Genomic DNA, 27,055 nt, shown 5'->3' with positions numbered 1-27,055 from the left:
GGGAGGAGGGGAAGGGAGTGAGGGGCGGGGAGGCCTCCCCCACAGGGCACCGTGAGGCTCCCTGGGGACGTGACGCGGGCTGGCCCGAGGGCCAGGGTCTTGCTGCGGTGGCTCATCCTTCCCCTTATTTGTCCCGTAGTGCGCCAGGTCCGGCTCGTGCGGGGCCTGCAGGCCGTGGAGGCGCAGGAGCAGGGCACGGCCACTATGGAAGTAGAGCTGTCCCACGCTGACGTGGAGGGCAACTGGACTCGAGACGGTCTTCGGCTCCAGCCAGGACCCAACTGCCAGCTGGCGGTGCACGGCGCCACACACACCCTCACGCTGTCACGGCTGCAGCGGCAGGACGGCGGCTTGGTGGCCTTCAGGGCGGAGGGCGTGCACACCTCTGCTCATCTGGTGGTCACTGGTGGGTGCCTATGGGTGGGGCAGCACTCACTCCAGGGTGCCTGCCACTGTCCCTACGGTGCCAGGGAGGCAGGTGGGGCATTGTAGGGGAGGGGACTCCTTCCTAAAACCAGCTGAGTGACTCCAGCCAGTTTAGACCCTGTCCCCGCATGGAGGCCCTGCTTCTCAGCACTTCCCTCCTGTCTTCCCAGAGCTGCCTGTGAAGTTCGTCCGCCCTCTGCAGGACGTGGTGGCCACAGAGAAGGAAAAGGTGGCCCTGGACTGTGAGCTCTCACGCCCCAATGTGGATGTGCGCTGGTTGAAGGTGCCTGCGAACTCCTCTGCCCCCTCTTGCCTCTCACCAGGGGTGGGCAAGTGTCAGACCGCTCTGCTGGGCAGTGCCAGCTCTTGACCCGGCCTCGTTCCTTCACAGGACAATGTGGAGCTGCGGGTAAGCAAGACCATGGGCATGATGGCCCAGGGGGCCTGCAGGAGTCTCATCATTTACCGATGTGAGCTTGGAGACCAGGGCGTGTACGTGTGCGATGCCCACGATGCTCAGAGCTCGGCCTCCCTGAAGGTGCAAGGTGAGGGCTGGGCGGGTGGCTGCAAGGACCTCCTGGCCCCCTACTGCGACCCCCAGCAAGTGCTTGGCCCTCTGGTTCTGCCCTTATGCCCAGCCTGTACCCCGTCAGCAAGCTGGGCTGGGGGTGGCGGTCAGATAGGACGCCTGTGCCTCGGGGTGTAGCAGGGCCTGCTCTGTGCCCCAGGCCGGAATGTGCAGATCGTGAGGCCTCTGGACGATGTGGAAGTGGTGGAGAAAGAGGGCGCCACCTTCTCCTGCAAGGTCTCCCACGATGAGGTGCCTGCACAGTGGTTCTGGGAGGGCAGTAAGCTCCGGCCCAGTGACAACGTGAGGATCCGCCAGGAAGGTGAGACGGGGACAGTGGGGGGCCAAAGCAGGGGTCCTCCCCACTTCCTGCCCCCAGGCCACCCCTCCCCATCCCCGGGCCACCCTGCCCTTTAGTCCTGAGTGGGCTTTGTCCCCAGGAAGGACATACACTCTCATCTATCGGAGGGTCCTGGTGGAAGATGCAGGGGAAATCAAGTTTGTAGCGGAAAATGCAGAATCGCGAGCCCAGCTCCGAGTAAAAGGTAATGGGAACCCCGAACAAGGCATGGGCTGGACAGTGTCTGTGTGGACAAGTACATGTGCTGAGTCTTATGGGGCTGGAAGGCCCTCTGTCTTTGTCCTGGGGTCCCTCCCGGAATGAGGTTAGAAATGGCCCAGGAGGAGGGAAAGGGGTGTTCCCTCCTCAGCAGGAAGAAAGTGGACTAGGGGAGGCAGTCTTGGGGTCTCCTTTGTTGAACATGTAGTTACCAGTAAATTCTCCCTCCTGGGACTTCAGCAAATGCTGGAGAGAAAGGGTGTGAGGCCCCGGCAGGAGGTGAGCATACAAGCCTTTTGTCTGGTGACCTTGGTGACAGTCAAGGTGACGGTGGGGCAGGAGGGAGAAAGGGCCTGGGAACAGGCTGGGGGTAGGGGCCCGGGTATTGGATATGTATGGAGGGGACAGGGTGCAGAGGATTCGGGGTGTGCAGGGTGAGGGTAAGGCCATGTGGCAAGGGGATGGATGGGATGTCGGGGTGGGGCAGGCACGCACATGCTGAGGGCCCCCTGGACAAGTCCTTGTGGTCAGAGGTGAGCAGCACGTCCCACGCCAGCCTGAGGGTGAGACTCCGCTGCGCTGCCCGCTGGGTCTGGTGGGCGGGTTGCTGGGCTCTTTTTAGCCTGAGCGTGGGGTCCCAGGTTGGCTGGTGGGAAGATGCACAGCCCAAGCACCCCATCCTGGGGGTTTGGGCTCACTGTGCCCACTCTGACCCCGCGGGCTGTACCCCCAGAGCTGCCCGTGTCCATCCTCCGCCCGCTGCGGGATAAGATCGCCATGGAGAAGCACCGCGGTGTGCTCGAGTGCCAGATGTCCAGGGCCAGTGCCCAGGTGCGGTGGTTCAAGGGTAGCGTGGAGCTCCATCCCGGAGCCAAGTACGAGATGGTCAGTGACGGCCTCTACCGCAAGCTGGTCATCAACGCCGTCCAGCCCGAGGACGAGGACACCTACACGTGTGATGCCGGCGACGTGAAGACCAGTGCCCAGTTCTTTGTAGAAGGTTTGGCCAGGGTCGGGTGGAAGCTGTTCCTTTTTTGCCCAGGAGAAGGGTTGTGGCCTGTGGCACTTGGAGGCTTGGGCTTCCCAGGTGGCGCTAGTGGTAAAGAAGCGCCTGCCAGCGCAGGAGACGTAAGAGGCCTGGGTTCGGTCCCTGGGTGGGGAAGATCCCCTGGAGGAGGGCAGGGCAACCCACTCCAGTATTCCTGCCTGGAGAATCCCATGGACAGAGGAGCCTGGCAGGCTACAGTCCATAGGGTTGCACAGAGCTGAACACAACTCTGAGAAGGGCCTGACTGGTGGCCTCAGGGTGCTCCCAAGAGGATGTGACTGTGTCCGAGAGGGTCTGTTCCCAGGAGCAGGCCCTGCAGAGGTGAAGCGGCTCACGACCCTCCCGCGGGACTGCCCCGCTGACTGGCCCTCGTCCACAGAGCAGTCCATCGTGGTCGTGCGGGGCCTGCAGGATGTGACGGTGATGGAGCCGGCGCCTGCCTGGTTCGAGTGTGAGACCTCCATCCCCTCGGTGCGACCCGCCAAGTGGCTCCTGGGAAAGACGGTGCTGCAGGCGGGGCCTGACGTGGGGATAGAGCAGGAGGGCACGGTGCATCGGCTGACGCTGCGGCGCACCTACTCCACCATGACGGGGCCAGTGCACTTCACCATCGGCAAGTCGCGCTCCACCGCCTCCCTGGTGGTCTCTGGTGAGAGGGCGCTGCCCGATGGCTCGGCTGAGGGTGGACAGGGCCTGGGGGGTGGGGGTTCCGGCCTCGTGGTCTGGCCCACTTTATGCCTGCTTCCCTCTTTGCTTTCCCACGGCAGACATTCCCGTGGTGCTCACACGGCCCCTGGAGCCCAAGGTGGGGCGGGAGATGCAGTCCGTCGTCCTGTCCTGTGACTTCAAGCCTCCCCCCAAGGCTGTGCAATGGTACAAGGAGGAAACGCCCCTGGCGCCATCCAGCAAGTTCAAGATGAGGCTGGAGGGCCACATGGCAGAGCTGCGTGTCCTGCGGCTCACCCCTGACGATGCTGGTGTTTACCGGTGCCAGGCTGGCAGCGCCCAGAGCAGCGCGGAGGTCACTGTGGAAGGTAGAGAGAGGGGGCGTGGGCCAGAGGGTCTCTAGGAGGTCACTGTAGAAGGCAGAGAGAGAGGGGGCGTGGGCCCAGAGGGTCTCTAGAGGAGGCAGCAGCGGTCACGCTGACGCCGCCTCATGCTCCCGGCAGAACGGAAGGTGACGGTGACGCAGCCGCTGGAGGACGTGGAGGTCCCGGAGGAGGGCCGTGCCTGCTTCTCCTGCGAGCTGTCCCACGAGGACGAAGAAGTGGACTGGTTGCTCAACGGGACACCGCTCTTTAACGACAGCTTCCATGAGATCACCCACGAGGGCCGCCGCCACACACTGGTGCTGAAGCGGGTCCGGCAGGCCGACAGGGGCACCGTGAGCATCTCCTCCCCCAAGGTTGCGGCCTCCGCCCACCTGGCGGTCAGAGGTGAGGTGGCTGTGTGTGGTCCGTGGGGACCCTTGGGACACGCACCCTTTACCCAGGGGGCCAGAGGCGGCAGTTGGTCCCCTGAGTCGCTCACGCTCTTCCTGCAGGGAAGCCGGTGGTGTTCCTGAAGGCGTTGGACGATGTGTCTGCAGAGGAGCGGGGCAGACTGACCTTGCAGTGCGAGGTTTCTGACCACCAAGCCCACGTGGTGTGGCGGAAGGACGGTGTGGAGTTGGGCCCCAGCGACAAGTATGACTTCCTGCACACGGCGGGCACACGAGGCCTCGTGGTGCACAGCCTGACTCGGGAGGATGCTGGCCTGTACACCTGCGATGTGGGCACTGATGAGACCCATGCCCATGTCAGCGTGCATGGTGCGTGCTGCGGCCAGCTGCAGATGTGGGGCTAGGGCACCGGGGCGTGGCTCTGGGCGTGCCTGTGCTCAGGGCACCCACCCACTTCAGAGGCCAGGGTCTGCTCTGCTGAGCCTGGGGAGATCAGGGCAGACTCCTGAAAGAGTGGCCTCGACAGGGTCTTAGAAGGCCCAGGTGCAGGCAGGTGGGCCAGGGGTAACAGGCAACAGAGCAAAGCCTGGGAGATAAACTGGCCCTGCTTGATCGAGTCCCAGGGGCTAAAGGATTCAGCGGAGGCTGGAAACTTCCCTCTGCACCTGGGGATGTGTGGGCAGGCACAGGGGCTCCAGAGGGAGGTGTCAGGAGGGTGGTGCATGGGAGAGGCTGTGATGTCAGGCAGGGGGTGCCCCCAGAGGATGCCCAGGCCATGGCGCCGCCTGGTGAAGGTGGCTGTGGGCAGGTCATCTTTCTCTTCCCAGGTTCCTTCCCATCTGGGCATGGTTCTGGCGGGTCCCCGAGGTCCCGTGTATGTCTGTCCTGACTCCACTCCCCGAGTCCTTTCCCCTCTCATGTGTTTGGCAGGCGTGTTGCCCAGTGACCCCCTGGCTGGTCCCTGATGGTCTGGCCAGTTTGTGATGAGACAGGAAGGGGAAGGGTGGTGTGGTGAGTTTGTCTTAGAGCTGGATTCCCCTTCGTTTGGGGGAGCTGTTCTTTTTATGGAGCGTGTAAGCTGGTGGCAACTGGGTGATGCTTATTCTCGCCACGTTATTCTTTAGTAAATGTGAAGGGAGTCACCCTGGTTGCCACTCACAGCCGTCAGCCATCTGACTGCCAGGGTGTGTCCAGCGGGAGGCCGAGAGGACCCTTGCTGAGAGAGGCAGGAGGCCTCCTGGGAGCGGGGTTGGAGACGGGGGTATGCGGGTCATCCAGGGGCGTGCCCCCTCCTGGGGTCTGCCTGAGGCTGCTGTCCGTTGATGGTGCCTGTCTCGTGGGGCGTGACAGCTGTCTCCCATGGCCCGCAGAGCTGCACGTCGGTATCACCAAGAGGCTGAAGACAGTGGAGGTGCTGGAGGGCGAGAGCTGCAGCTTCGAGTGCATCCTGTCCCATGAGGACAGTGGCGACGTGGCTGAGTGGACAGTGAACGGGAAAACAGTGGTCAGCTCTGGCCGCTTCTGTGCCACGCGCCAGGGCCGCAAGTACACCCTAGCTATCCGAGATGCCGTGCCAAGTGACGCTGGGGAGGTGGTCTTCTCTGTGCGGGGCCTCACCTCCAAGGCCTCGCTCATTGTCAAAGGTGGGTGAGTGGTGGCAGCGGGGACTGACTGGCTGGGGCAGGTCAAGGGGGTGTGTCCAGGGGCTGCTTTGGGAGCTCCTGAGCCTGGGCTGTCCTCAGGAAGCCTGGAGCCGGGGTCCTGGGCTTGGAAGCTGCAAGGGTTTGTGTCTAGGGACTGCCTCCCCAGCCCCTACTGAGCACCTAGAGGCATCTGTTGGAGTACTGGGGGGTTCTGGTCATCCAGAACTGCGTGGACGACTAGGATTACCCTTTAGGATGAGGTTCTGGAGCCTTTGGGCAGGAGCAGGGTTTGTAATCTTCAGTCCGTGGTTCAAATGCTGTGGTAGCTTCCAGGGTGCATGGCTCAAGTTGGTTGTGAAATTGCCATTGAAATTTATGAGCTGCCACTTCCAGCATAAATACTTGGTGCCAATGGGCAAAGCTCAGCTCATGGCCATGCTTTGAGTTACAGAGCTCTGAACAGTGATGATTCTATGGTCTAACAGCTCTCTTTCCCAGGGTCCTCCCCTGGCATTCCAGGGCTCTGAGGTCCCTGGGCCTGAGGTTCCAGAGTTGGAAGTTTTAGAGCTGTGGGTTCTGTGGTCTCAGCCTCCAGAGCTTGGTAGCTCTTGAATGCTTGCCTTGTCTTAACCCCAGGCATGGCTAGGGCCATGGTCATGGGTGGAGCTATGGCCAGGCCTTATCAGGCACCATATCTGTTCTTTTCAGAGAGGTCAGTTGACATTATGAAGCCACTGGAAGACCAGCAGGCCACGCTGGGTGAGGATGTGGTGCTGAGGTGTGAGCTGTCGCGGGAGGGGACCCCGGTGCGCTGGCTGAAGGATGGGAAGGCCATCCGCAAGAGTCAGAAGTATGACCTGCTCACTGAAGGCACTCGGGCCTCGCTGGTCATCCATGCAGCCACACTCAAAGACTCGGGCAAATATACATGTGAGACAGAGTCTTCCAAAAGCACAGCCAGTCTCCGAGTGGAAGGTAAACCCCATGAGAGCCCGGGGCTGCCCCCTGGGAGCCGTTCTGTCCCAGGTAGGAAGGGAGAGGCACCCAGCAGATAAGGGACTCGCCCAGGTCCCTGAGGGTCTGTGGGTGGGCCAGGAGAACCACCTGTGATGGGAATGATTTCCCGTCCTGAGGGCCTGCATGGCATTTGCACAGGCCTCACCCTCGCATTCATTCTTGCCCCTCCACCAGAAAAGGCAAACCGGTTCACGGAGCCGTTGGCTGACCTGCACGTGGAGGAGAAGGGCACAGCCACGTTCATCTGCAAGACGGAGCGCCCCGCGGTCTCAGTGGCCTGGCGCAAGGGCCTCACGGAGCTGCAGGCCTCGGGGAAGCACACGCCCAGCCAGGAGGGCCTGACCTTGCGGCTCAGCATCAGCGCCCTGGAGAAGGCAGACAGTGGCACGTACACCTGCGACATCGGCCAGGCCCGGTCCCAGGCGCAGCTCCTGGTGAAAGGTTAGGCCTGGGCGCTGTGCTGTTGCTCGCATCTGCCCACTGATTTCAAGGCCTGTGCTGGGCTCAGGTGTAAGCTTTGTCTAAAGTAGATTTCTAGGTGGGCAGTCAATGGCACCCCACTCCAGTACTCTTGCCTGGAAAATCCCATGGACGGAGGAGCCTGGTGGGATGCAGTCCATGGGGTCACTAAGAGTCAGACACGACTGAGCGACTTCCGTTTCACTTTTCACGTTCATGCATTGGAGAAGGAAATGGCAACCCACTCCAGTGTTCTTGCCTGGAGAATCCCAGGGACGGGGGAGCCTGGTGGGCTGCCGTCTATGGGGTTGCACAGAGTCGGACACGACTGAAGCACCTTAGCAGCAGCAGAGATCAGAGCTCTGCCTGGCCCTGGACTAACTCAGCCTTGGTTCCCGTCTCCAAGGAGGCTTGCCCTGGGCGGTCTTGTCGCTGGGCCTGGTATCAGTGAGTTGGCAGCCCTCGGCTACTTGTGCATTTGTTTGCCGGGTGAATGTTTCTGGAGCCCTTCCAGCATATGTTCACACATGGGCTCTGCACGTACTTACACATGAATGTACCTCCTCCACCCCTGTGGAGAGTCACTGGCTCAGGGATGTCTTCAGGTTTGAACAGCAGTTTTCACCGGGCCGGCAGGATGAGGGTTGTCATTCTCCTACTTCACTGATAAGGAAACGGGGGCTTCACTGTGGCTTATTGGCTGCTCCAGGGTTGCAGGGCAAGTAGGCGTCAGGGCCGGGTTGAGCCTAGCCCTGCTGATCCCAGGGCTGGCGTCAGGGTCAAGTCAGCTGTAGGTCCTTCCCGGGATCTGTCCATAGAAAATAACAAAGAAGCCCCACTCTGGAATTTTTTCCTCTTTTTCAGTGAAATACAGTGAATCCACTGAGCTCAGTGAAAACATTTCATTGGTGCAATGGAATCACAGCTGTCTAATCTACAGTGAATGTTAATGCTTAAAAAGGGCAATTAAAGCAAGTGTCCAGACTTCCGTGGTGGTACAGTGGTTGAGAATCTGCCTTGCAATGCAGGGAATGTGGGTTCAATCCCTGCTCAGGGAACTAAGATCCCACATGCCTTGGAGCAGCTAAGTCTGCCTGCCACAACTACTGAAGCCCCCATGCTAAGACCTAATGCAAATAAATAGATGGTAAATAAATAAACATATGCATTATAAAAGTGGGGCTTCCCTGGTAGCTCAGCCTGTAAAGAATCTGCCTGCAGTACAGGAGACCTGGGTTTGATCCCTGGGTTAGGAAGATCCCCTTGAGAGGGAAACGGCAACCCATTCCAGTGTCCTTGCTTGGAAAGTCCCATGGACAAAGAAGCCTGCCTGGCGGGCTGCAGTCCTTGGGGTCACAAAGAGTAGGGCACGACTGAGCAACTAACACAGTTATACAAGTGAGTGTACCGTAATAACAACATATAGTCTTTGGACAAATTCAGAACACAGGCTGTGCCAGGCTAATGCTTCCTGCCAAAGCCTCTTCCCTGTATGTCAGTTCATGAATCACAATTGACACACAAAGATAAGGAGATTAGTGCCTGTCTCCTTTTGAATAAATCGCCCTCCTGATGGGCATTTCATGTTGCCTAAGTGCTATGCTCAGTGGGCCAGCAAATTTGGAAAACTCAGCAGTGGGCACAAGACTGGAAAAGATCCGTTTTCATTCCAATCCCAAAGAAGAGCAATGCCAAAGAATGTTCAAACTACTATACAGTTGCCCTCATTTCACATTGGGCTCCCCTGGTGCCTCAGTGGTAAAGAATCTGCCTGCAATGCAGGAGACCTGGGTTCGATCCCTGGGTCACAAAGATCCCCTGGAGGAGGGCATGGCAACCCACTCCAATACTCTTGACTGGAGAATCCCTTGGACAGAGGAGCCTGGCGGGATGCAGTCCATAGGGTCGCACAGAGTCGGACACAACTGAAGCGACTAAACAGCAGAAGCAGTAAGGTTATGGTCATAGTCCTTCAAGCCAGGCTTCAGCAGTATGTGAACCAAGAACTCCCAGATGTACAAGCTCAGTTTAGAAAAGGCACAGGAACCAGAGATCAAATTGCCAACATTTGCTGAATCATAGAGAAAGCAAGAAAATTACAGAAAAACATCTACTTCTGCTTCATTGACTACGCTAAAGCCTTTGACTGTGTGGATCACAACAAACTGTGGAAAATTCTTTAAGAGATGGAAATACCAGACAACCATACCTGTCTCCTGAGAAAGCTGCAAGTCAAGAAGCTGCAGTTAAAACCGGACATGGAACAATGAACTGGTTCAGAATTGGGAAAGGAATGCATTGTATATTGTCACCCTGCTTATTTAGCTTATATGCAGAGTACATCATGTGAAATTCCAGGCTGGAAGAAGCACAAGCTGGAATCAAGATTTCCGGGAGAAATATCGATAAGCTCAGATATGCAGATGACACCCCTCTAATGGCAGAAAGGGAAGAGGAACTAAAGAGCCTCTTGATAAGGGTGAAAGAGGAGTTTGAAAAATCTGGCTTAGAACTCAACATTCAAAACTAAGATCATGGCATCAGGTCCCATCACTTCATGGCAAATAATAGAAGGAGGAAAAGTGATAGATTTTCTTTTCTTGGGCTCCAAAATCACTGTGGACGGTGACTGCAGCCATAAGTTTAAAAGATGCTTGCTCCTTGGAAGGAAAGCTATGACAAACCTAGACAGCATATTAAAAAGCAGAGACATCACTTTGCTGCCAAAGTCCACGCAGTCAGAGCTGTGTTTCTCCAGTGGTCATGTACGGATATGAGAGCTGGACCATTAAGATGGGTGAGTGCTGAAGAATGATGCTTTTTAATTGTGCTGAAGAAGACTCCTGAGAGTCCCTTGGACCCCAGGAAGATCAAACCAGTCCATCCTAAAGGAAATCAACTCTAAATATTCATTGGAAGGACTGATGCTGAAGCCAAAGCTCTAGTATTTGGCCACTTGGTGTGAAGAGCCGACTCATTGGAAAAGACCCTGATGCTGAGAAAGACTGAAGGCTAAAGGAGAAGGGGGTGGCAGAAGATGAAATGGTTAGATAGCATCACCGACCCAATGGATGTGAATTTGAGCAAACTCAGGAAGACGGTGGAGGACGGAGGAGCCTGCTGTGCTGCAGTCCATGGGGTCACAAAGAGTCAGACGTGACTTAGGGACTGAACAACAGCAAGAACAGATGTGCCGTCTATGGTTTCTGGTATGCAATAGCTTCAAGACACCTGTGAATGCAGAAGGAATCTGGCAGCCAATCAGTACTTATGACTTCTTAAGTTTTCACCATACCTAAGACAGCAGCAAAAGAAATTTTTTTTTCTAGAAATTCATGTTGTCAGTCCTCCAAATCATTATCATAGCCGCATGTCTCTTTTTTTCCCCCCACACTTCTGTTAATAACAAAATTGAATGGCATTAAGTGATTTCTGTGGCAGGGACCACGGGTGTAGACGTTACGGAGCACAGCTTGATGGAGGGCCGTGCTGTGGGTCAGTGTGTGTGATCTGCAGAAAGCCCCAAGAGGTGGATTGAGGGCTCACTGCTGGGCCTAAAACAAATGCTTTTGGGCCGTTCAGCTCAGACCCACTTAATGTTTTTTTGTTAGAGTCATTTGCTCACTCCCTGCTGAGAGCCTACCCCAGATCCGGCCTTGGGGAGCACCCCGTTTCCCTTGGCAGTGATCCAGGGGTCCCTGACGTGCCTGTCTGTGTCTCTGCAGGCCAGAAAGTGCTCATCATAGAGGACTTGGAGGACGCGGAGGTGCAGGAGGGCTCCTCGGCCACCTTCTGCTGCCGTATCTCCCCTGCCGACTACAAGCCTGTCCACTGGTTCTTGGACAAAACGCCCCTGTCTGCCAATGAACTCAATGAGATTGAGGCCCAGCCCGGCGGGTACCACGTGCTGACCCTGCGGCAGCTGGCACTCAAGGACTCGGGCACCGTCCATTTTGAGGCAGGTGACCAGCGAACCTCAGCTGCCCTGCAGGTCACAGGTAGGTTGCAGGCCGAGTGCCCAGTGCATGGTGGGGACCAGTCCATATGGCTGAGTGTGCAACCTCAAGGCAGTGGCTTGGCCATCTCCTGGGTGAGGCCCTGGGGCTCTCAGAGAAGGAAGGCACCGTAGGCTTCCCTTGGGCTGGAGCCTTGGATCCCAGGGCTGAGTGGTGCTGTCTGAAGACATGTTGTTGTCCATGGTATACAGAGGTGAACCCAAGGTCAGTGTGGGGGCGGGGCCACACAGAGCCCATCCTGTTCTCCCAGCAGTCCTGTCTGCAGCCCAGAATGGGGGTGTAGGGGCGGGTGGGCACTGACTAGGAGTGTTGCTGGTCTGTAGCAAGACCTGGGGCTTCTCCTGCAGGAGCCCCCAACAGTCTTACGCACCCCTCTCTGTCTGCAGAGAAGCCAAGTGTTTTCTCCCAGGGGCTCACGGATGCCACACTCATGGAGGGGGAGGATCTGACCCTGGTCTGTGAGACTTCCGTCTCAGACAGCCCTGTGTGCTGGACCAAGGATGGGAAGCCCCTGCGGCCATCGGCCCGGTGCCGGCTGACCTATGAGGGCCGCCGGGCCCAGCTGGTCATCACTGAGACCACCCTGCAGGACAGCGGGCGCTACAAGTGTGAGGCTGCGGGCGCCTGGAGCAGCTCCATTGTCAGGGTCCACGGTGAGCCCGGGAGAGGGGTGCTGGGCAGCCTCCAGCCACTCCTGACACGTCTCTCGCCTTGCTCAGAGAAAGGGGGACTCCAGGACGCGCTCTGTCCTCTTTGTGTGGGTGCGGGGTGTCCTAAGGCTCCTTCCGTCCACCTGTATCTTCAGCAGTTTGTCCATCTCACTCTGCCCGCTGTCTGCCTTGTCTCTGGGTTTCTTCTGCTCCTGAAAGTCTCTTTCACCCTCTCTTGGTCTTCTGACCAGCAGTCTTTTTTTCTCTTTTTTTTAACTTCATTGCTGACTCTCTTGTGTGCTTACACTGCCGTGTCTGCCTTCTCTTGGCTTGGCTCATCTCCATCTCAGGTGACTTGGCCTGGCTACCAAATATCACAGACTGGGTGGCTTAAAAGACAGACATTTGTTGTCTCCTAGGTTTGGAGACCAGAAGTCTGAGATCAAGGTGTTGCAGGCCTGGTTTCCCTCAAGGCCTTTCTGCTTGGCATATAGATGGCCATCTTTTCCCTGTGTCTTCACCTGGTCATCCCTCTGTGTGTGTCTCTGTGCTAATTTCCATTGCTTGTAAGGACACTGATAATATGGGAGTAAGACCCATTCTACTGACCTCATTTAACTCAATCATCTCTTTCAAGACCCCTATCTCCAAATATGGCTCCATTCTTTGGTCCTGAGGGTTAGGGTGCCAACAGGTGAATTCGGGAGATTAAATGTACCCCATAACGCCCCACCCTTCTCTGCTCCATGCTGTTCGGCTCACCCTCCTGGACAGGCAGCGTTCTCGGGGCCCCATCCCCAGCCCCCAGTGCAGACAGCGAGGTGGGCCTGCCTGCCTCTGCCGGTTGCTGCCGTCCACCATCCTCAGCCGTGCGGGCTGTGCTGACGGAGCTCATGCCCGTCTGCAGCTCGGCCAGTGCAGTTCCGAGAGGGCCTGAAAGACGTGGAGGTGCTGGAAGGGGGTGCTGCCACGCTGCGCTGCGTGCTGTCCTCCGTGGTCAGGCCTGTGGAGTGGCGGCGTGGGGATGAGCTCCTGCAGCCTGCAGGCAAGTACAGCTTGCGGCAGGATGGGACCGTGCTGGAGCTGGTGGTCCGAGACCTGCGACCTCAGGACAGCGGGCAGTACTTCTGCAGTTTCGGGGACCAGAGGACGTCGGCCAGGCTCACCGTAAAGGGTAAGCATCTCATCCACCCTGCCCACGTGACACTCTGCAGTCCCACACCGCCCCTTTCATCCTTCGGGGGAGGATGAAGGTGATGTGTCCATTGGACCTTGTTGCAGCTCTGCCTGCTGAGTTCATAGGAAGACTGAGAAGCAAGGAGGTCACGGAAGGGACCACAGCCACATTCCGCTGTGAGCTCAGCAAGGAAGTCCCCGTAGAGTGGAAGAAGGGGCCCGAAACCCTCAGAGCCGGGGACAGAGTAAGCCTGAGGCAGGACGGGGCCGTGTGTGAGCTGGAGATCCGTGAGCTGACCACGGAGGATGCTGGAGAATATTCATGTGTGTGTGGGCAGGAGAAGACCTCAGCCACGCTCACCGTCAGGGGTAAAGACCGCATGTGGCCAGGCGGAGCTGGGTTTGGTGTCCAGTCACTGACTTCATGTCGTCTCCCTGCACTCATCCCACCTTCCCTCCTCGTCTCAGCGTCACCCTCTTCCCGTAACTCCCCAGAACTCCTTCCTCCTCCCTGGGCTGTTGTATGGACCACAAGAAACCAGCCTCCGAGCTGCTTCCCACCTTTCGTGTCACTGCAGGTTCTGTCCTGTGTCCTGTGGGAGCTTATGTCTTTTTCTCTGTCTTGTCACGTCCTGCCTTCAGAGTTCTCCCAAGACTCTGATATTCGTGTCTCTCTGTCCTCAGCTTTGCCTGCTGAGTTCACAAGAAGACTGAGAAGCAAGGAGGCCACAGAAGGGACCACAGTCATGCTGCACTGTGAGCTGAGCAAGGCGGCCCCCGTGGAGTGGAGGAAGGGGCCCGAGACCCTCAGAGCCGGGGACAGAGTGAGCCTGAGGCAGGAGGGAGCCGTGTGTGAGCTGGAGATCCGTGACCTTGTTGTGGAGGATGCTGGGGAGTATTTGTGTGTGTGCGGGCAGGAGAGGACCTCAGCCACACTCACCATTAGGGGTAAGGACCATGTGTGGCAAAGCAGAGCTGAGTTTTGATGTCCAGTTATTAACTTCGTGGCATCTCCCTGCATTCATCCCACCTTCCCTCCTCATCTCAGCCTTACCCTCTTCCCATAACCTTCCTTCCTCCTTTCTGGGCTGTTGTGTGAACCATGAGAAACATGCCTCTGAGCTGCTTCCCACCCCTCGTGTCACTGCCGGTTCTGTCCTGTGTCCGTTTGGGGTCTGCGTCTTTCACTCCATCCTGTCACGTCCTGTCCCCCAGTGACCTCGGGAGGATTGGATATTCTCCACACCTTCTAGCCCTCTCCTGCCCTGCTACCAGATTCACAGACATGAAGCCTGAGGAGTTTGTGGAAGGGGTCCCAGGCACACTGAACGGACTGGGCTGAGGGGCCGCAGTCCAGTGTGTGAGCCTGGGGCACCAGCCTGTGACCTGTGTCCAAATGGGTGTTGTGTCTTCTCTGTGATGTCCAGGACCTATCTAACCTGTGGCTTCAGAGAGCATTATAGTGTTTGTGTCTTTCTATTTCCAGCCCTGCCTGCCAAGTTCACAAAGGGTCTGAAGAAGGAAGAGGCCGTTGAAGGGGCCACAGCCATACTGCACTGTGAGCTGAGCAAGGCGGCCACTGTGGAGTGGAGGAAGGGGCCCAAGACCCTCAGAGCCGGGGACAGAGTGAGCCTGAGGCAGGAGGGAGCCGTGTGTGAGCTGGAGATCCGTGAGCTGACCGTGGAGGATGCTGGAGAATATTCATGTGTGTGCAGGCAGGAGACGACCTCAGCCACACTCGCTGTCAGGGGTAAAGACCACGTGTGACCACATGGACTGGCATTTGGCGGCTGCCCTTCGTCTCTGCTCTCAGTTCCCTTTCCCACCTCGCTAATACACTATCTTGCTCCTTTTCCTCCCGTAATTGTTCTGTTCTCCCTGTCATGTCCCGTGTCTGTTCCGTGGCACGTGTACAGGCTGGACCTTTTAAAGTCGCAGTCATAGTGTGTGCTGGCACCCCAGCAGGTGGGCCAAGTCCAGTTGGGTTTTATGTCTCTGTGCACTGTTCACATCCTGTTGCTTCTGTGTGTTCAGAAAGTATGATAGTGTTTGTGTCTTTCTGACAATCTCCAGCCCTGCCTGCCAGCTTCACAAAAGGTCTGAAGAAGGGAGAGGCCGTGGAAGGGGCCACAGTCACGCTGTGCTGTGAGCTGGGCAAGACGGCCCCCGTGGAGTGGCGGAAGGGGCCCGAGACCCTCAGAGCCGGGGACAGAGTGAGCCTGAGGCAGGAGGGAGCCGTGTGTGAGCTGGAGATCCGTGACCTGACCGTGGAGGATGCTGGGGAGTACTCCTGCGTGTGCGGGCAGGAGAGGACCTCAGCCATGCTCACCGTCAAGGGTAAAGACCGCGCGTGGCCTGTGGAGCAGCGGCTTCGAGTCTGCGGGCTTTAACGTGTCCTCCAGCTCCGCCCTGTTTGTCTGCAGTATTTCATGTCTTTGCGCATCTCCCGCATTCTTGCGGCAGGAGTCTCCACAGTCTCCCTCCCTTCTCTGAGGCCCACCTCAGATAACGAGCAGAGGTTGAGGTCCTCACTCTCCTCAGGGGCTCGTGTCTGAGAAAGAGGAGGTGGGCAGTCACATAGGGAAAGAACAGAATTATAGTCCCCTCTAGAGGGGGCGTGACAGGAGAGAAGCTGGGAAGTAGATGAGAGCATGGCCCTTGAGGGTGGGATGTTGAAGGGGTGGTGAGAGGGTAGTCTGTGAGCGAGTGTGATGGGAGGGCCTCAGGGCTTCTGTCCAGCGTCTGGTTGTTATGGGAAGTGAGCTTGGGGTGTGGGGGAGGTGGAGACGTGCTGGAGGTGATGTGGAGGTGATGTGGAGGTGACATCTCAGTGTGGAGGTGCGGTGGCGTTTGAAGCAAAAGTGAAGTGAGAGTGAGAGTTGGCTGCTGTGGAGGGTGAGGTGGAGGTAAGCCAGGAGGTGAGGTCTGGGTGGAGAGTGGAGTGGAGGAGAAATAGGGGTGGACAGTGCTTGACCACAGCGGGAAGAGGAAGGAGGGACGGGAAGCTACACTGGGGAGCAGAGCCAGGTCCAGGAGGGCAGCTGGGCACCCATGCTGGACTGGGGTCAGTGTCTGGCACCTGTGGTGGGTGAGCTGACTCTAGACAGTGGCCACAGGAGGGGTTCTGTCAAGGTGTGACGTGACCTCCCAGAGCAAAAGGGACAGCTCTGCAGGTGCTCAGAGGCCTCACATCCTGGGCCCTGTTGGGCTGTACTCATGGGACAAGGTGGGACAGTAAGGAAGAGGATCCTGAGGCTGGCAGGGCCATTGTGAACACAGATGCTCAGATCTCTGGGGAGAGGTCAGGCCACGATGCCGCCTTCACGGATGAACTTCGTGAGTGGAGCATAGCATCTCTAGCACAGAGACGCTGGTACCCACGCTGTTCAGACTCACCAGGAGACCACAAGGGGTGGGGCTCGGAGGCTGTCACATAGTCAGGAGCAGCTTCCACTGCAGGGAGGAAGCACCACCAAGGGCCGAGGACCAGAGAGCCCAGTGGCGCTTGTGGGAAAGAACCTGCCTGCCAGTGCTGGAGACATGAGACTCAGGTTTGATCCTGGGTTGGGAAGAACCCCTGGAGGAGGGCACAGTGACCCACTCCAGTATTCTTCCCTTGGAAATGCCATGGTTAGAGGAGCCCAGCAGGCCACAGTCCATGGGGTCACAAAGAGTTGGACACGACTGAGGCGACTGAGCATGCCTGCAGAGCACTCAAGCTGACCAGCTACAAGCAGTCCAAGAGAGCGGCTTCTCAGAACGTGCAGATCCCAGGGACACGTACTCCAGGGCGACAGGGCAGGAGTGGGGCGGCTTGTGCTCCCCTTCTGGCCATGGTGCTCCAGGCCCTGTCAGCCCCGGGCTCTGGCTCCAGCAGCAGTAGGAGTTGACAAGGCAGGTATCCTGGGGGAGACACGTGGGATAGTTTAGGTAGCTCTCTTTGTGTCTCCGTTCCTAGCTATACCCCTCAAGATCATAAAGTCACTAAAAAATGAGGCCTGGAGGGGGCCATGGCCATGGTGTGGTATAAGCTGGGCCATGGAAGATGCTGGAGGACGTCCGTTCCAATTTATCGTCACTTTCTGCGGGCACTGTGGCCGTTTCCATGTTCTGTCCATGCCGTGAGGTCCTCCCTGAGCATTCTGTTTCCTTGCTGGTTTGCTGTCCTCTGCACACACTGCCCCTCCCCCAGCACTGCTACCTCCCCATATGTCTATGGGTCTAAGCTTTTATTCCTCATCTGATCCAACGTGTGACTGCTGCATCGTGAAGTGTCCACATCCTGATCCCCCTACATTTTCCAGAGAGTCTGATGTTTCCCTTGTCACTCTGACCCTGCCCAGCCCTGCCCACCAAGTTCACAAACGGCCTGAGGAAGGAGGAGGCCACAGAAGGGACCACGGTCACGCTGCGCTGTGAGCTGAGCAAGGTGGCCCCTGTGGAGTGGAGGAAGGGGCCCGAGACCCTCAGAGCCGGGGACAGAGTGAGCCTGAGGCAGGAGGGAGCCGTGTGTGAGCTGGAGATCCGTGAGCTGACCGTGGAGGATGCTGGGGAGTACTCCTGCGTGTGCGGGCAGGAGAGGACCTCAGCCACGCTCGCCGTCAGGGGTAAAGACCGTGAGAGGCCCCAGGGACCTGTGGCTTCGTGTTTGCATGGCTCTCTGTGTCACTGGCTCCACTGTAGGATTCTGTGCCTTTTTGAATCTTTCCCCCTGGGTCCCTGCAGATGTCTGTTGGCTCGGCTGTAATGGTTGCAGGGGAGTGTGTGTGGCAGGAGAGGTCTTTGGCCAGGCTCGTTGTCAGGGGTGAGAACTGCATGTGACCACATGGACTGGCATTCGGTGGCTGCCCATCTGGAGCTCCAGCACTTTGGCCACCTGATGCAAAGAGCAGACTCGTTGGAAAAGACCCTGACGTGGGAAAAGATGAAAGGCAGGAGGAGAGAGGGATGACGGAGGATGAGATGGTTGGATGGCCTCACCCACTCAATGGATATGAATTTGAGAAAACTCCAGGAGATGGGGAAGGACAGGGCTGCCTGGCGTGCTGCAGTCCATGGGCTTCCAAAGAGTTGGACACAATTTAATCACGGAGCAACAACATAATCATCTCTCTGCTCTCAGTTCCTGTTTCTACCTTGCTCACTCACTAGTCTGTTCCTTTTCTTTCCATAATTATTCTGTTCTCCCTGTCATGTCCTGTGTCTGTTCCGTGTCTGTTCCGTGGCACATGTACTGCTGGACCTTTTAAAGTCACAGTCAAAGTGTGTGCTGGCACCCCAGCAGGTGGGCCAGGTCCAGTTGGGTTTTGTGTCTTCTATGTACTCTCTGTATCCTGTTGCTTCTGTGAGTTCAGGAAGCGTGATATGTTTTGTGTCTTTCTGACCACCTCCAGCCCTGCCTGCCAAGTTCACAAAAGGTCTGAAGAAGGAAGAGGCCATGGAAGGGGCCACAGCCATACTGCGCTGTGAGCTGAGCAAGGTGGCCCCCGTGGAGTGGAGGAAGGGGCCCGAGACCCTCAGAGCCGGGGCCAGAGTGAGCCTGAGGCAGGAGGGAGCCGTGTGTGAGCTGGAGATCCATGAGCTGACCGTGGAGGATGCTGGGGAGTACTCGTGCATGTGTGGGCAGGAGAAGACCTCAGCTGCTCTCACCGTCAGGGGTAAAGACCACATGGACTGGCATTGGGTAGCTGCCCTTCGTCTCTGCTCTCAGTTCCCTTTCCTACCTTGCTGACTCACTAGTTGCTCCTTTTCCTCCCATGATTGTTCTGTTCTCCCTGTCATGCCCTGTGTCTGTTCCGTGGCACGTGTACCACTGGACCTTTTAAAGTCGCAGTCACAGCGTGTGCTGGCTCCCCAGCAGGTGGGCCAAGTCCAGTTGGGTTTTATGTCTTCTGTGCACTGTTCACATCCTGTTGACTGTGTGTGTTCAGAAAGTGTGATAGTGTTTGTGTCTTTCTGACGATCTCCAGCCCTGCCTGCCAAGTTCACAAAAGGTTTGAAGAAGGAAGAGGCCGTGGAAGGGGCCACAGCCAAGCTGCGCTGTGAGCTGAGCAAGGCGGCCCCCGTGGAGTGGCGGAAGGGGCCCGAGACCCTCAGAGCCGGGGACAGAGTGAGCCTGAGGCAGGAGGGAGCCGTGTGTGAGCTGGAGATCCGTGCCCTGACCGTGGAGGATGCTGGGGAGTACTCGTGCATGTGCGGGCAGGAGAAGACCTCAGCCACGCTCGCCGTCAGGGGTAAAGACCATGTGTGGCCAAGCAGAGCTGTGTTTGGTGTCCAGTTACTGACTCAGGCATCTTGCACTCACCCCACCTTCCCTCCTCGTCTCAGCATCACCGTTTCCCCACGTACTGTGCTGTGCTGTGCTTAGTCACTTCAGTTGTGTGTCTTTAGTGATCCTTGGTGATCCTTTAGTGATCCTATGGACCTTAGCCCAGCAGGCTCCTCTGTCCATGTGATCCTCCAGGCAAGAATACTGGAGTGGGTTGCCATACCCTCCTCCAGGGGATCTTCCTGATCCAGGGATCAAACCTGTGTCTCCTGCGTCTCCTGCACGGCAGGCTTATTTTTTACCTTTGAGCCACTGGGGAAGCCCCCTTCTTCCCGTAACTTTGTGGATTTCCTTCCTCCTTCCTGGGCTGTTGTGTGAATCACAAGGAACCAACCTCTGAGCTGCTTCCCACCCCTCGTGTCAGTGCAGGTTCTGTCCTGTGTCCCTTTGGGGTCTGCGTCTTTCACTCCATCCTGTCACGTCCTGTCCCCCAGTGACCTCTGGAGGATCGGATGTCCTCCACACCTTCTAACCTCTCCTGCCCTGCCACCAGATTCGCAGACGTGAGGCCTGAGGAGTGTGTGGAAGGGGTCCCAGGCACACTCAACGGACTGGCCTGAGGGGCCACAGTCCAGTGTATGAGCCTGGGGCACCAGCCTGTGACCTGTGTCCAAATGGGTGTTGTGTCTTCTCTGTGATGTCCAGGACCTATCTAACCTGTGGGTTCAGAGAGCATTATAGTGTTTGTGTCTTTCTGACCACCTGCAGCCCTGCCTGCCAAGTTCACAAAAGGTCTGAAGAAGGAAGAGGCCATGGAAGGGGCCACAGCCAAGCTGCGCTGTGAGCTGAGCAAGGCGGCCCCTGTGGAGTGGAGGAAGGGGCCCGAGACCCTGAGAGCCAGGGACAGAGTGAGCCTGAGGCAGGATGGGGCCGTGTGTGAGCTGGAGATCCGTGAGCTGACCGTGGAGGATGCTGGGGAGTACTCGTGCATGTGCGGACAGGAGAAGACCTCAGCCATGCTCACCGTCAGGGGTAAAGACCACATATGATCATGTGGACTGGCGTTTGGTGGCTGCCCTTCGTCTCTCTGCTCTCAGTTCCCTTTCCTACCTTGCTGACTCACTAGTTGCTCCTTTTCCTCCCATGATTGTTCTGTTCTCCCTGTCATGCCCTGTGTCTGTTCCGTGGCACGTGTACCGCTGGACCTTTTAAAGTCGCAGTCACAGCGTGTGCTGGCTCCCCCAGCAGGTGGGCCAAGTCCAGTTGGGTTTTATGTCTTCTGTGCACTGTTCACATCCTGTTGACTGTGTGTGTTCAGAAAGTGTGATAGTGTTTGTGTCTTTCTGACGATCTCCAGCCCTGCCTGCCAAGTTCACAAAAGGTTTGAAGAAGGAAGAGGCCGTGGAAGGGGCCACAGCCAAGCTGCGCTGTGAGCTGAGCAAGGCGGCCCCCGTGGAGTGGAGGAAGGGGCCCGAGACCCTCAGAGCCGGGGCCAGAGTGAGCCTGAGGCAGGAGGGAGCCGTGTGTGAGCTGGAGATCTGTGCCCTGACCATGGAGGATGCTGGGGAGTACTCATGCATGTGCGGACAGGAGAAGACCTCAGCCGCGCTCGCCGTCAGGGGTAAAGACCGCGTGTGGCCACGCGGAGCTGTGTTTGCTGTCCGGTTACTGAGTCACGGCGTCCTTCTGTACTCACTCCGTGTTCCCTCCCTGTCTCAACACCGCCTGTTTCCAGAAGACTGTGGAACCTCTTTCGCCTTCCTGTGCTGATGTGTGAACCACAGGAAACCAGCAGTTGATCCACTTCCCCCCATTTGTGTCAGCACTGATGCTGTTCTGTCTTCCTGTTGGCGTCCGTATCGTTTGCTCCATCCTGTCACTTCCTTCCCAACAGTTCTCCAGAGAATCTCATGGTGTCCGTGTCACTGACCCTGCCTGTCAGGTGGATGCCAAGGCAGGGGCCTGGGAAGTCCACTGAAGGGCTGCGCTGGGGCAGCCCCAAATGCGGCGTGTCCTCAGCCCAGCCTGTGCGTGGCCCGTGTCCTCCTGGGTGTTGTGTTTCCGCTGCTCTCTTCACCTCGTGTCTTCTCTGTGTGCTCACCCCGTGTGATGGTCTGTTTGTCTTTGTGACCAGTCCTGCCCACCAGTTTCACAAAACACCTGAGGAACAGAAAAGCCACAGAAGGGGCCACAGCCACCCTGCATTGTGAGCTGAGCAAGGCAGCCCCTGTGGAGTGGAGGAAGGGGCCTGAGCCCCTCCAATACAGAGACATAGTGAGCCCGGGGCAGAACGGGGCCGCGTGTGAGCTGGAGACCCGTGACCTGGGGGGCGTGGACTCTGCGGTGTGTGTGTGGGCAGGAGGGCACCTCGGCCACACTGGTGTCCAGGGTGAAGACTGCATGTGGCCACGTTCGTGACTCCTCTCTGCCATGTGTAATGTGCTTTCCCTGTGTTAGCTGTCTCAGAGTTACAACCCACTTCATAGAAACAGTGGCCAACCCTGTCTATGCCCTGTGGGTACAGACCCCAGGGGTGCCCAGTGCAAGGACACCCTCAGGGAGGCACCAGCAAACAGGCTTTATGGTTTAGAGAGCTGCCCTCAGCCACGGCTGAGGCTGACGGTGTGTGTGGGCTCTGGACCCCAGGTGTGCAGCGGGGTCGTTCATTCTGGTGACGGCTGCCCCCAGGGCTGAGGCGCAGAGTTTGGGAGTGCAGGGAGCAGGTGGCGGACAGGCCAAGCCCTCTGGTGCTGTGCTAATCAGACAGCATTTGACTGACCTTGGAGCTTTTGTGCAGCCTCTAAAGAGCTCTGTCTCAGAAAACCTGGGCTGCGTAACGAATACCACATACAGGTGACTCACAACACACATTCATTGTTTCGTAGTCGTGGAGGCTGGAAGTCCAAGATCCAGGTGTCTGTGGGAGACTTCCCTCCTTGGCTTGTAGATAGCCATGCTCTCTCTCTGTCCTCACCTGGTCACCCTTTTGCGTGTCTGTGTTCTAATCTTCTCTTCCTTTAACAATACTTATAAGTCAAATTGAATTAGTCACCTTCCCGGTAACTCCATTCTACCCTAATTACCTCTACAAAAACCTTATTCCAAATAAATTCACATTCTTAGTTCCTGAGGGTTAAGACTTCAGTATATAAATTTGAGGGGAGACATGATTCAGTCCATAAAGATTTGGACCATAAAGCTGAGCACCAAAGAATTAATGCTTTTGAACTGTAGATTTGGAGAAGACTCTTGAGAGCCCCTTAAACTGCAAGGAGATTAAACCAGTCAATCCTAAAGGAAATCAGTCCTTAATGTCCATTGGAAGGACTGATGCTGAAGCTGAAGCTCCAATACTTTTGCCACCTGATGCGAAGAGCTGACTCATTGGAAAAGACCCTGATGCTGGGAGAGTTTGAGGGCAGGCTTTGAGGGCAGGAGGAGAAGGGGGCGACAGAGGATGAGATGGTTGGATGGCATCACTGACTTGATGAACATGAGTTTGAGCAAGCTCTGAGAGTTGGTGGAGGACAGGGAAGCCTGCTACAGTTCATGGGGTCGCAAAGAGTTGGACATGACTGAGCGACTGAAAAGCAAAATGATTCAGTCCATAATACTCGGTTTCTTGCTCTAAAAATGCATGTTCTGACGTGCAGAGTACATTTACCCCAAACCCCAAAATTTTAACTTATTTTAGTGTCAGGCTAAATCCAAAGTCTAATCTAAATCTCATCTAAATCAAGTGTGTGTGAGATTGGAGGTATGATTCATCCTGAGGCAGAATTCCTCTGCAGTTGTAAACTTGAAACATCAGACAAGTTATGTGCTTCCAAAATACTTCAGTGAAACAGACATGGGGTAGATATCCCCATTGCAAAAGAAAGAAATAGGAAAGAAGAAAGAGGCCCCTGGTTCCACAGAAATCTGGCACCTACTAGAGACAAATTCTGTGAGATTTTCAAGGTTAGAGAATGATCCTCTGGCTCAATGCCCTGTCTTCTGGGCCCTGCACAGAGGTGGCCCTCTGGGACCATGGATGCTGTGGTAGCCTTGCTGACTTCTGAATTGCCTTTGGGGTTATTCCCAACTGTGAAGGATAGTACATGTCCCAGCTGCATAGCTATATTGGCCCACCCGGTAGACATCCCATCTTCCATCCTGTCCCTTCTGAGTCTGATTGTCATGGCTGGCAGTGTTTCTGCTGATACAAACTTCTCAAAAGCCTTGTTGGTCTCCTTTATAATTCACAGCAGTCCAAGATTTCAGACAAGAGAGTTTTCCACACAGCCTCCTGGGTGATTCCATTTCTGTTCCTGGCATTTCTAAGATGGCTGATTGGATCCGAGACTCACACTTAAAAATCTCTTCACTAGATGATTTCCAGCCACACACTTAGTATTCTCTCTAGAACAGGTGTTCTCTCTCTCTCTCTTTTTTTTTTTGAAATTTCAATGGGCTGAAAAATTTCTAAAGTATCCATGTTTGGTTTCTCTTCCTTTAAATACGTCCTTCTTCAATATAACTCTTTTCTCTTACATTTTACCATAAACAACACGGAGCAGTCATTCTGCCTTCAATGCTTGACTTATGAATTACCTCAGCTAAAAATCCCCAAGTTCACGTGTAAGTTCTGCCTTCCATAAAACTCTGGGATGCACAATTCAGCCAAATCCTTCACTGCTTTATAGAAGGATTGCCTTTCTTCCAGTTTCCAACAACGCATTTCCATAGGAGGCCTCACCAGGAGCACCTTTAGAATCCATATTTCTACTGGAAATCTCTTCAAGCGATCTAGATTTATCTAACACACACCTCAGAACTCTCCCAGTTTCCACCCATCACCCAGTCTCAAAGAGAATTCCATAATTTTAGGTATTTGTTACGGTAGCAGCCCACTTCTGGCACCAAAATCTAAATGGCTTAACAGTATCGTAGTGGCTTAAACCTCGGAAAATGGTTTCCTCCTAGCCCTAGAAGCGGAAAGTCTGAGGTTAGGATGTGGCAGGGCTGGTTTCTCTTGAGACCTCTCTCCTTGGCGTGTAGACGGCCGTCTTCTTTCCATGCCCTCACATGGTCATCCCTCTCTGTGCATCTGTGTTGTAATATCCTCTTTTTATAAGGAAACCAGTCACGTTGGGTTAGGTTCCACCCCATTGAGCTCGTTCACCTCAGTTACCTCTTCAAATTCATCTCCATTCTGTGCCCTGGGGTTAGGGCTCCAACGTACGAATTTTTGAGGGATGTGATTCAGGCCACAGCAGGGTGTAACCAGGATGAGCCGTGATCAGCTGTAACTTGTGAAGCTCGTGCTCTGCCTGGAATTGGGATGGAAGAGAGGACTGCAGGTTGGAGGGCCAGGGGGCAGGGTTAGAAGGCCAAGGCTGGAATCCACTGGGGTCTAAGAGATCTGAGTCAGGAGAGGGGTCCAGTGGGGTCAGGACAGGAATGTGTAAGGTGAATGAGGTGGGACCTGGTGAAGGCAGGGAAGGCCTGCAGTGTGCCCAGATGTGGGCAACACGTGATTGATGCCTTACCTGGGATGGGAAGCACACATGAGGCGTCTCCGTGGGGCATTGGCTGTCATGGCTAGAAGGTGCCTCCTGGCCATTCTCCCAAGGGAGTTGTCTATTGCGTTGTTGCATGTGTAAGTTGTGAGCTGGGAGAGCATGGTTTGGACTCTGGGTGTAGATGAGTAGGCCATTAGACAATAGTGAAAGGTATAAGTAGGACAGATGAACTCTGAGAAGAAAAGAGGCCTGGATAGAGCCAGTCTCTTGCGACCTGCAACTTAGCAATCTGGAGAGGGTTGTACTGTCACACACGCTCTGGTCTGCATCAGGGCGCGTCCTCCACCCATCCTGCATCTATCCCATCCTGAATGTTCAGGTGACACCCCCAGTCCTCTATGGGGGTTGATGGCTTCTGTCCATCTAACTCTGCAGCCATGCCTGCTCGGTTCATCAAAGAACTGAAGACCAAGGAGGCCACAGAAGGGGCCACAGCCACACTGCGCTGTGAGCTGAGCAAGGCGGCCCCCGTGGAGTGGAGGAAGGGACCTGAGCCCGTCAGAGCCGGGGACAGAGTGATCCAGAGGCAGGAGGGAGCCGTGTGTGAGCTGGAGATCCATGAGCTGACCGTGGAGGATGCTGGGGAGTACTCGTGTGTGTGCAGGCAGGAGAAAACCTCAGCCACGCTCGCCGTCAGGGGTAAAGACCGCGTGTGACCACATGGACTGGCATTGGGCGGCTGCCCTTCATCTCTGCTCTCAGTTCCCCTTTCTGCCCTGCTAACTTACTGTCCCGTTCCTTTTGCTTCCATAATTATTTTTGTCCGTGTCACGTTTCCTGTCTGCTCTGGGGCGCGTGTACAGATGAGCACTTGTAAAGTCACAGTCACCGTGTGTGCTGGGCACAAGCAGCAGGTGGTCCAAGTCCATCTGGGTTTTGTGTCTTCAGTGCTGCTCATGTCCTGCTGCTTCTGTGTATACAGAAAGTGTGATAGGCTTTGTGTCTTTCCGACCATCTCCAGCCCTGCCTGCCAAGTTTGCAAAAGGTTTGGGAAAGGAAGAGGCCATGGAAGGGGCCACAGCCATACTGTGCTGTGAGCTGAGCAAAGCGGCCCCCGTGGAGTGGAGGAAGGGGCCCAAGACCCTCAGAGCTGGAGACAGAGTGAGCCTGAGGCAGGAGGGAGCCGTGTGTGAGCTGGAGATCCGTGACCTGACTGTGGAGGATGCTGGAGAATATTCATGTGTGTGCGGGCAGGAGAAGACCTCAGCCACGCTCGCCGTCAGGGGTAAAGACCATGTGTGGCCAGGTGGAGCTGGGTTTTGGTGTCCAGTTATTGACTCATGGCATCTTGGACTCATCCGTCCTCATCTCAGCCTTATCCTCTTCCCATAACTAAACAGAATTCCTTCTTCCTGGGCTGTTGTGTGAACCATGAGAAACACGCCTCTGGGCTGCTTCCCACCCCTCATGTCACCACAGGTTCTGTCCTGTGTCCCTTTGGGGTCTGCGTCTTTCACTCCGTCCTGTCACGTCCTGTCCCCCAGTGACCTCTGGAGAATCGGACGTCCTCCACACCTTCTAACCTCTCCTGCCCTGCCACCAGATTCACAGACGTGAGGCCTGAGGAGTGTGTGGAAGGGGTCCCAGGCACACTGAATGGACTGGGCTGAGGGGCTGCAGTCCAGTGTGTGAGCCTGGGGCACCAGCCTGTGACCTGCGTCCACATGGGTGTTGTGTCTTCTCTGTGATGTCCAGGACCTATCTAACCTGTGGGTTCAGAGAGCATTATAGTGTTTGTGTCTTTCTGACCACCTCTAGCCCTGCCTGCCAAGTTCACAAAAGGTCTGAAGAAGGAAGAGGCTGTGGAAGGGGCCACAGCCAAGCTGCGCTGTGAGCTGAGCAAGGTGGCCCCTGTGGAGTGGAGGAAGGGGCCCGAGACCCTGAGAGCCAGGGACAGAGTGAGCCTGAGGCAGGAGGGAGCCGTGTGTGAGCTGGAGATCCGTGGCCTGACCGTGGAGGATGCTGGGGAGTACTCCTGCGTGTGCGGGCAGGAGAGGACCTCAGCCACGCTCGCCGTCAGGGGTAAAGACCGTGAGAGGCCCCAGGGACCTGTGGCTTCGTGTTTGCGTGGGTCTCTGTGTCACTGGCTCCACTGTAGGATTCTGTGCCTTTTTGAATCTTTCCACCTGGGTCCCTGCAGATGTCTCTTGGCTTGGCTGTAATGGTTGCAGGGGAGTGTGTGGGCAGGAGAGGTCTTTGGCAAGGCTCGTTGTCAGGGGT

General features: G+C 56.3%; 1 protein-coding gene across 27 annotated transcripts in view; it reads left to right on the top strand.

Annotated features, from left to right (window-relative positions):
• Positions 1-27,055, top strand: part of OBSCN (obscurin, cytoskeletal calmodulin and titin-interacting RhoGEF) — a 238,535-nt gene that overhangs the window by 143,127 nt on the left and 68,353 nt on the right. For 20 of the 27 annotated variants that reach the window (XM_055539448.1, XM_055539536.1, XM_055539504.1 and 17 more), the window contains 28 exons: positions 140-406; positions 597-709; positions 818-971; positions 1,155-1,316; positions 1,435-1,539; positions 2,287-2,553; positions 2,981-3,250; positions 3,369-3,635; positions 3,771-4,037; positions 4,145-4,411; positions 5,413-5,685; positions 6,394-6,660; positions 6,877-7,143; positions 10,887-11,159; positions 11,564-11,830; positions 12,735-13,001; positions 13,109-13,372; positions 13,688-13,951; positions 14,490-14,753; positions 15,077-15,340; positions 17,347-17,610; positions 18,397-18,660; positions 18,973-19,236; positions 20,040-20,303; positions 20,629-20,892; positions 25,211-25,474; positions 25,797-26,060; positions 26,594-26,857. In XM_055539448.1, the coding sequence (XP_055395423.1) occupies positions 140-406; positions 597-709; positions 818-971; positions 1,155-1,316; positions 1,435-1,539; positions 2,287-2,553; positions 2,981-3,250; positions 3,369-3,635; positions 3,771-4,037; positions 4,145-4,411; positions 5,413-5,685; positions 6,394-6,660; positions 6,877-7,143; positions 10,887-11,159; positions 11,564-11,830; positions 12,735-13,001; positions 13,109-13,372; positions 13,688-13,951; positions 14,490-14,753; positions 15,077-15,340; positions 17,347-17,610; positions 18,397-18,660; positions 18,973-19,236; positions 20,040-20,303; positions 20,629-20,892; positions 25,211-25,474; positions 25,797-26,060; positions 26,594-26,857 (6,921 nt within the window). The remainder of the gene's footprint in view (positions 1-139; positions 407-596; positions 710-817; positions 972-1,154; positions 1,317-1,434; positions 1,540-2,286; positions 2,554-2,980; positions 3,251-3,368; positions 3,636-3,770; positions 4,038-4,144; positions 4,412-5,412; positions 5,686-6,393; positions 6,661-6,876; positions 7,144-10,886; positions 11,160-11,563; positions 11,831-12,734; positions 13,002-13,108; positions 13,373-13,687; positions 13,952-14,489; positions 14,754-15,076; positions 15,341-17,346; positions 17,611-18,396; positions 18,661-18,972; positions 19,237-20,039; positions 20,304-20,628; positions 20,893-25,210; positions 25,475-25,796; positions 26,061-26,593; positions 26,858-27,055) is intronic. The other 7 variants (XM_055539377.1, XM_055539368.1, XM_055539462.1 and 4 more) reach the window with 7 other exon arrangements.

The sequence above is a fragment of the Bubalus kerabau genome, chromosome 1 (genome assembly GCF_029407905.1).
Source record: "Bubalus kerabau isolate K-KA32 ecotype Philippines breed swamp buffalo chromosome 1, PCC_UOA_SB_1v2, whole genome shotgun sequence".
Taxonomy (NCBI): domain Eukaryota; kingdom Metazoa; phylum Chordata; class Mammalia; order Artiodactyla; family Bovidae; genus Bubalus; species Bubalus kerabau.
Note: the sequence above shows the minus strand (reverse complement) of the source record. Positions and strands in the feature narration are given on the sequence as shown.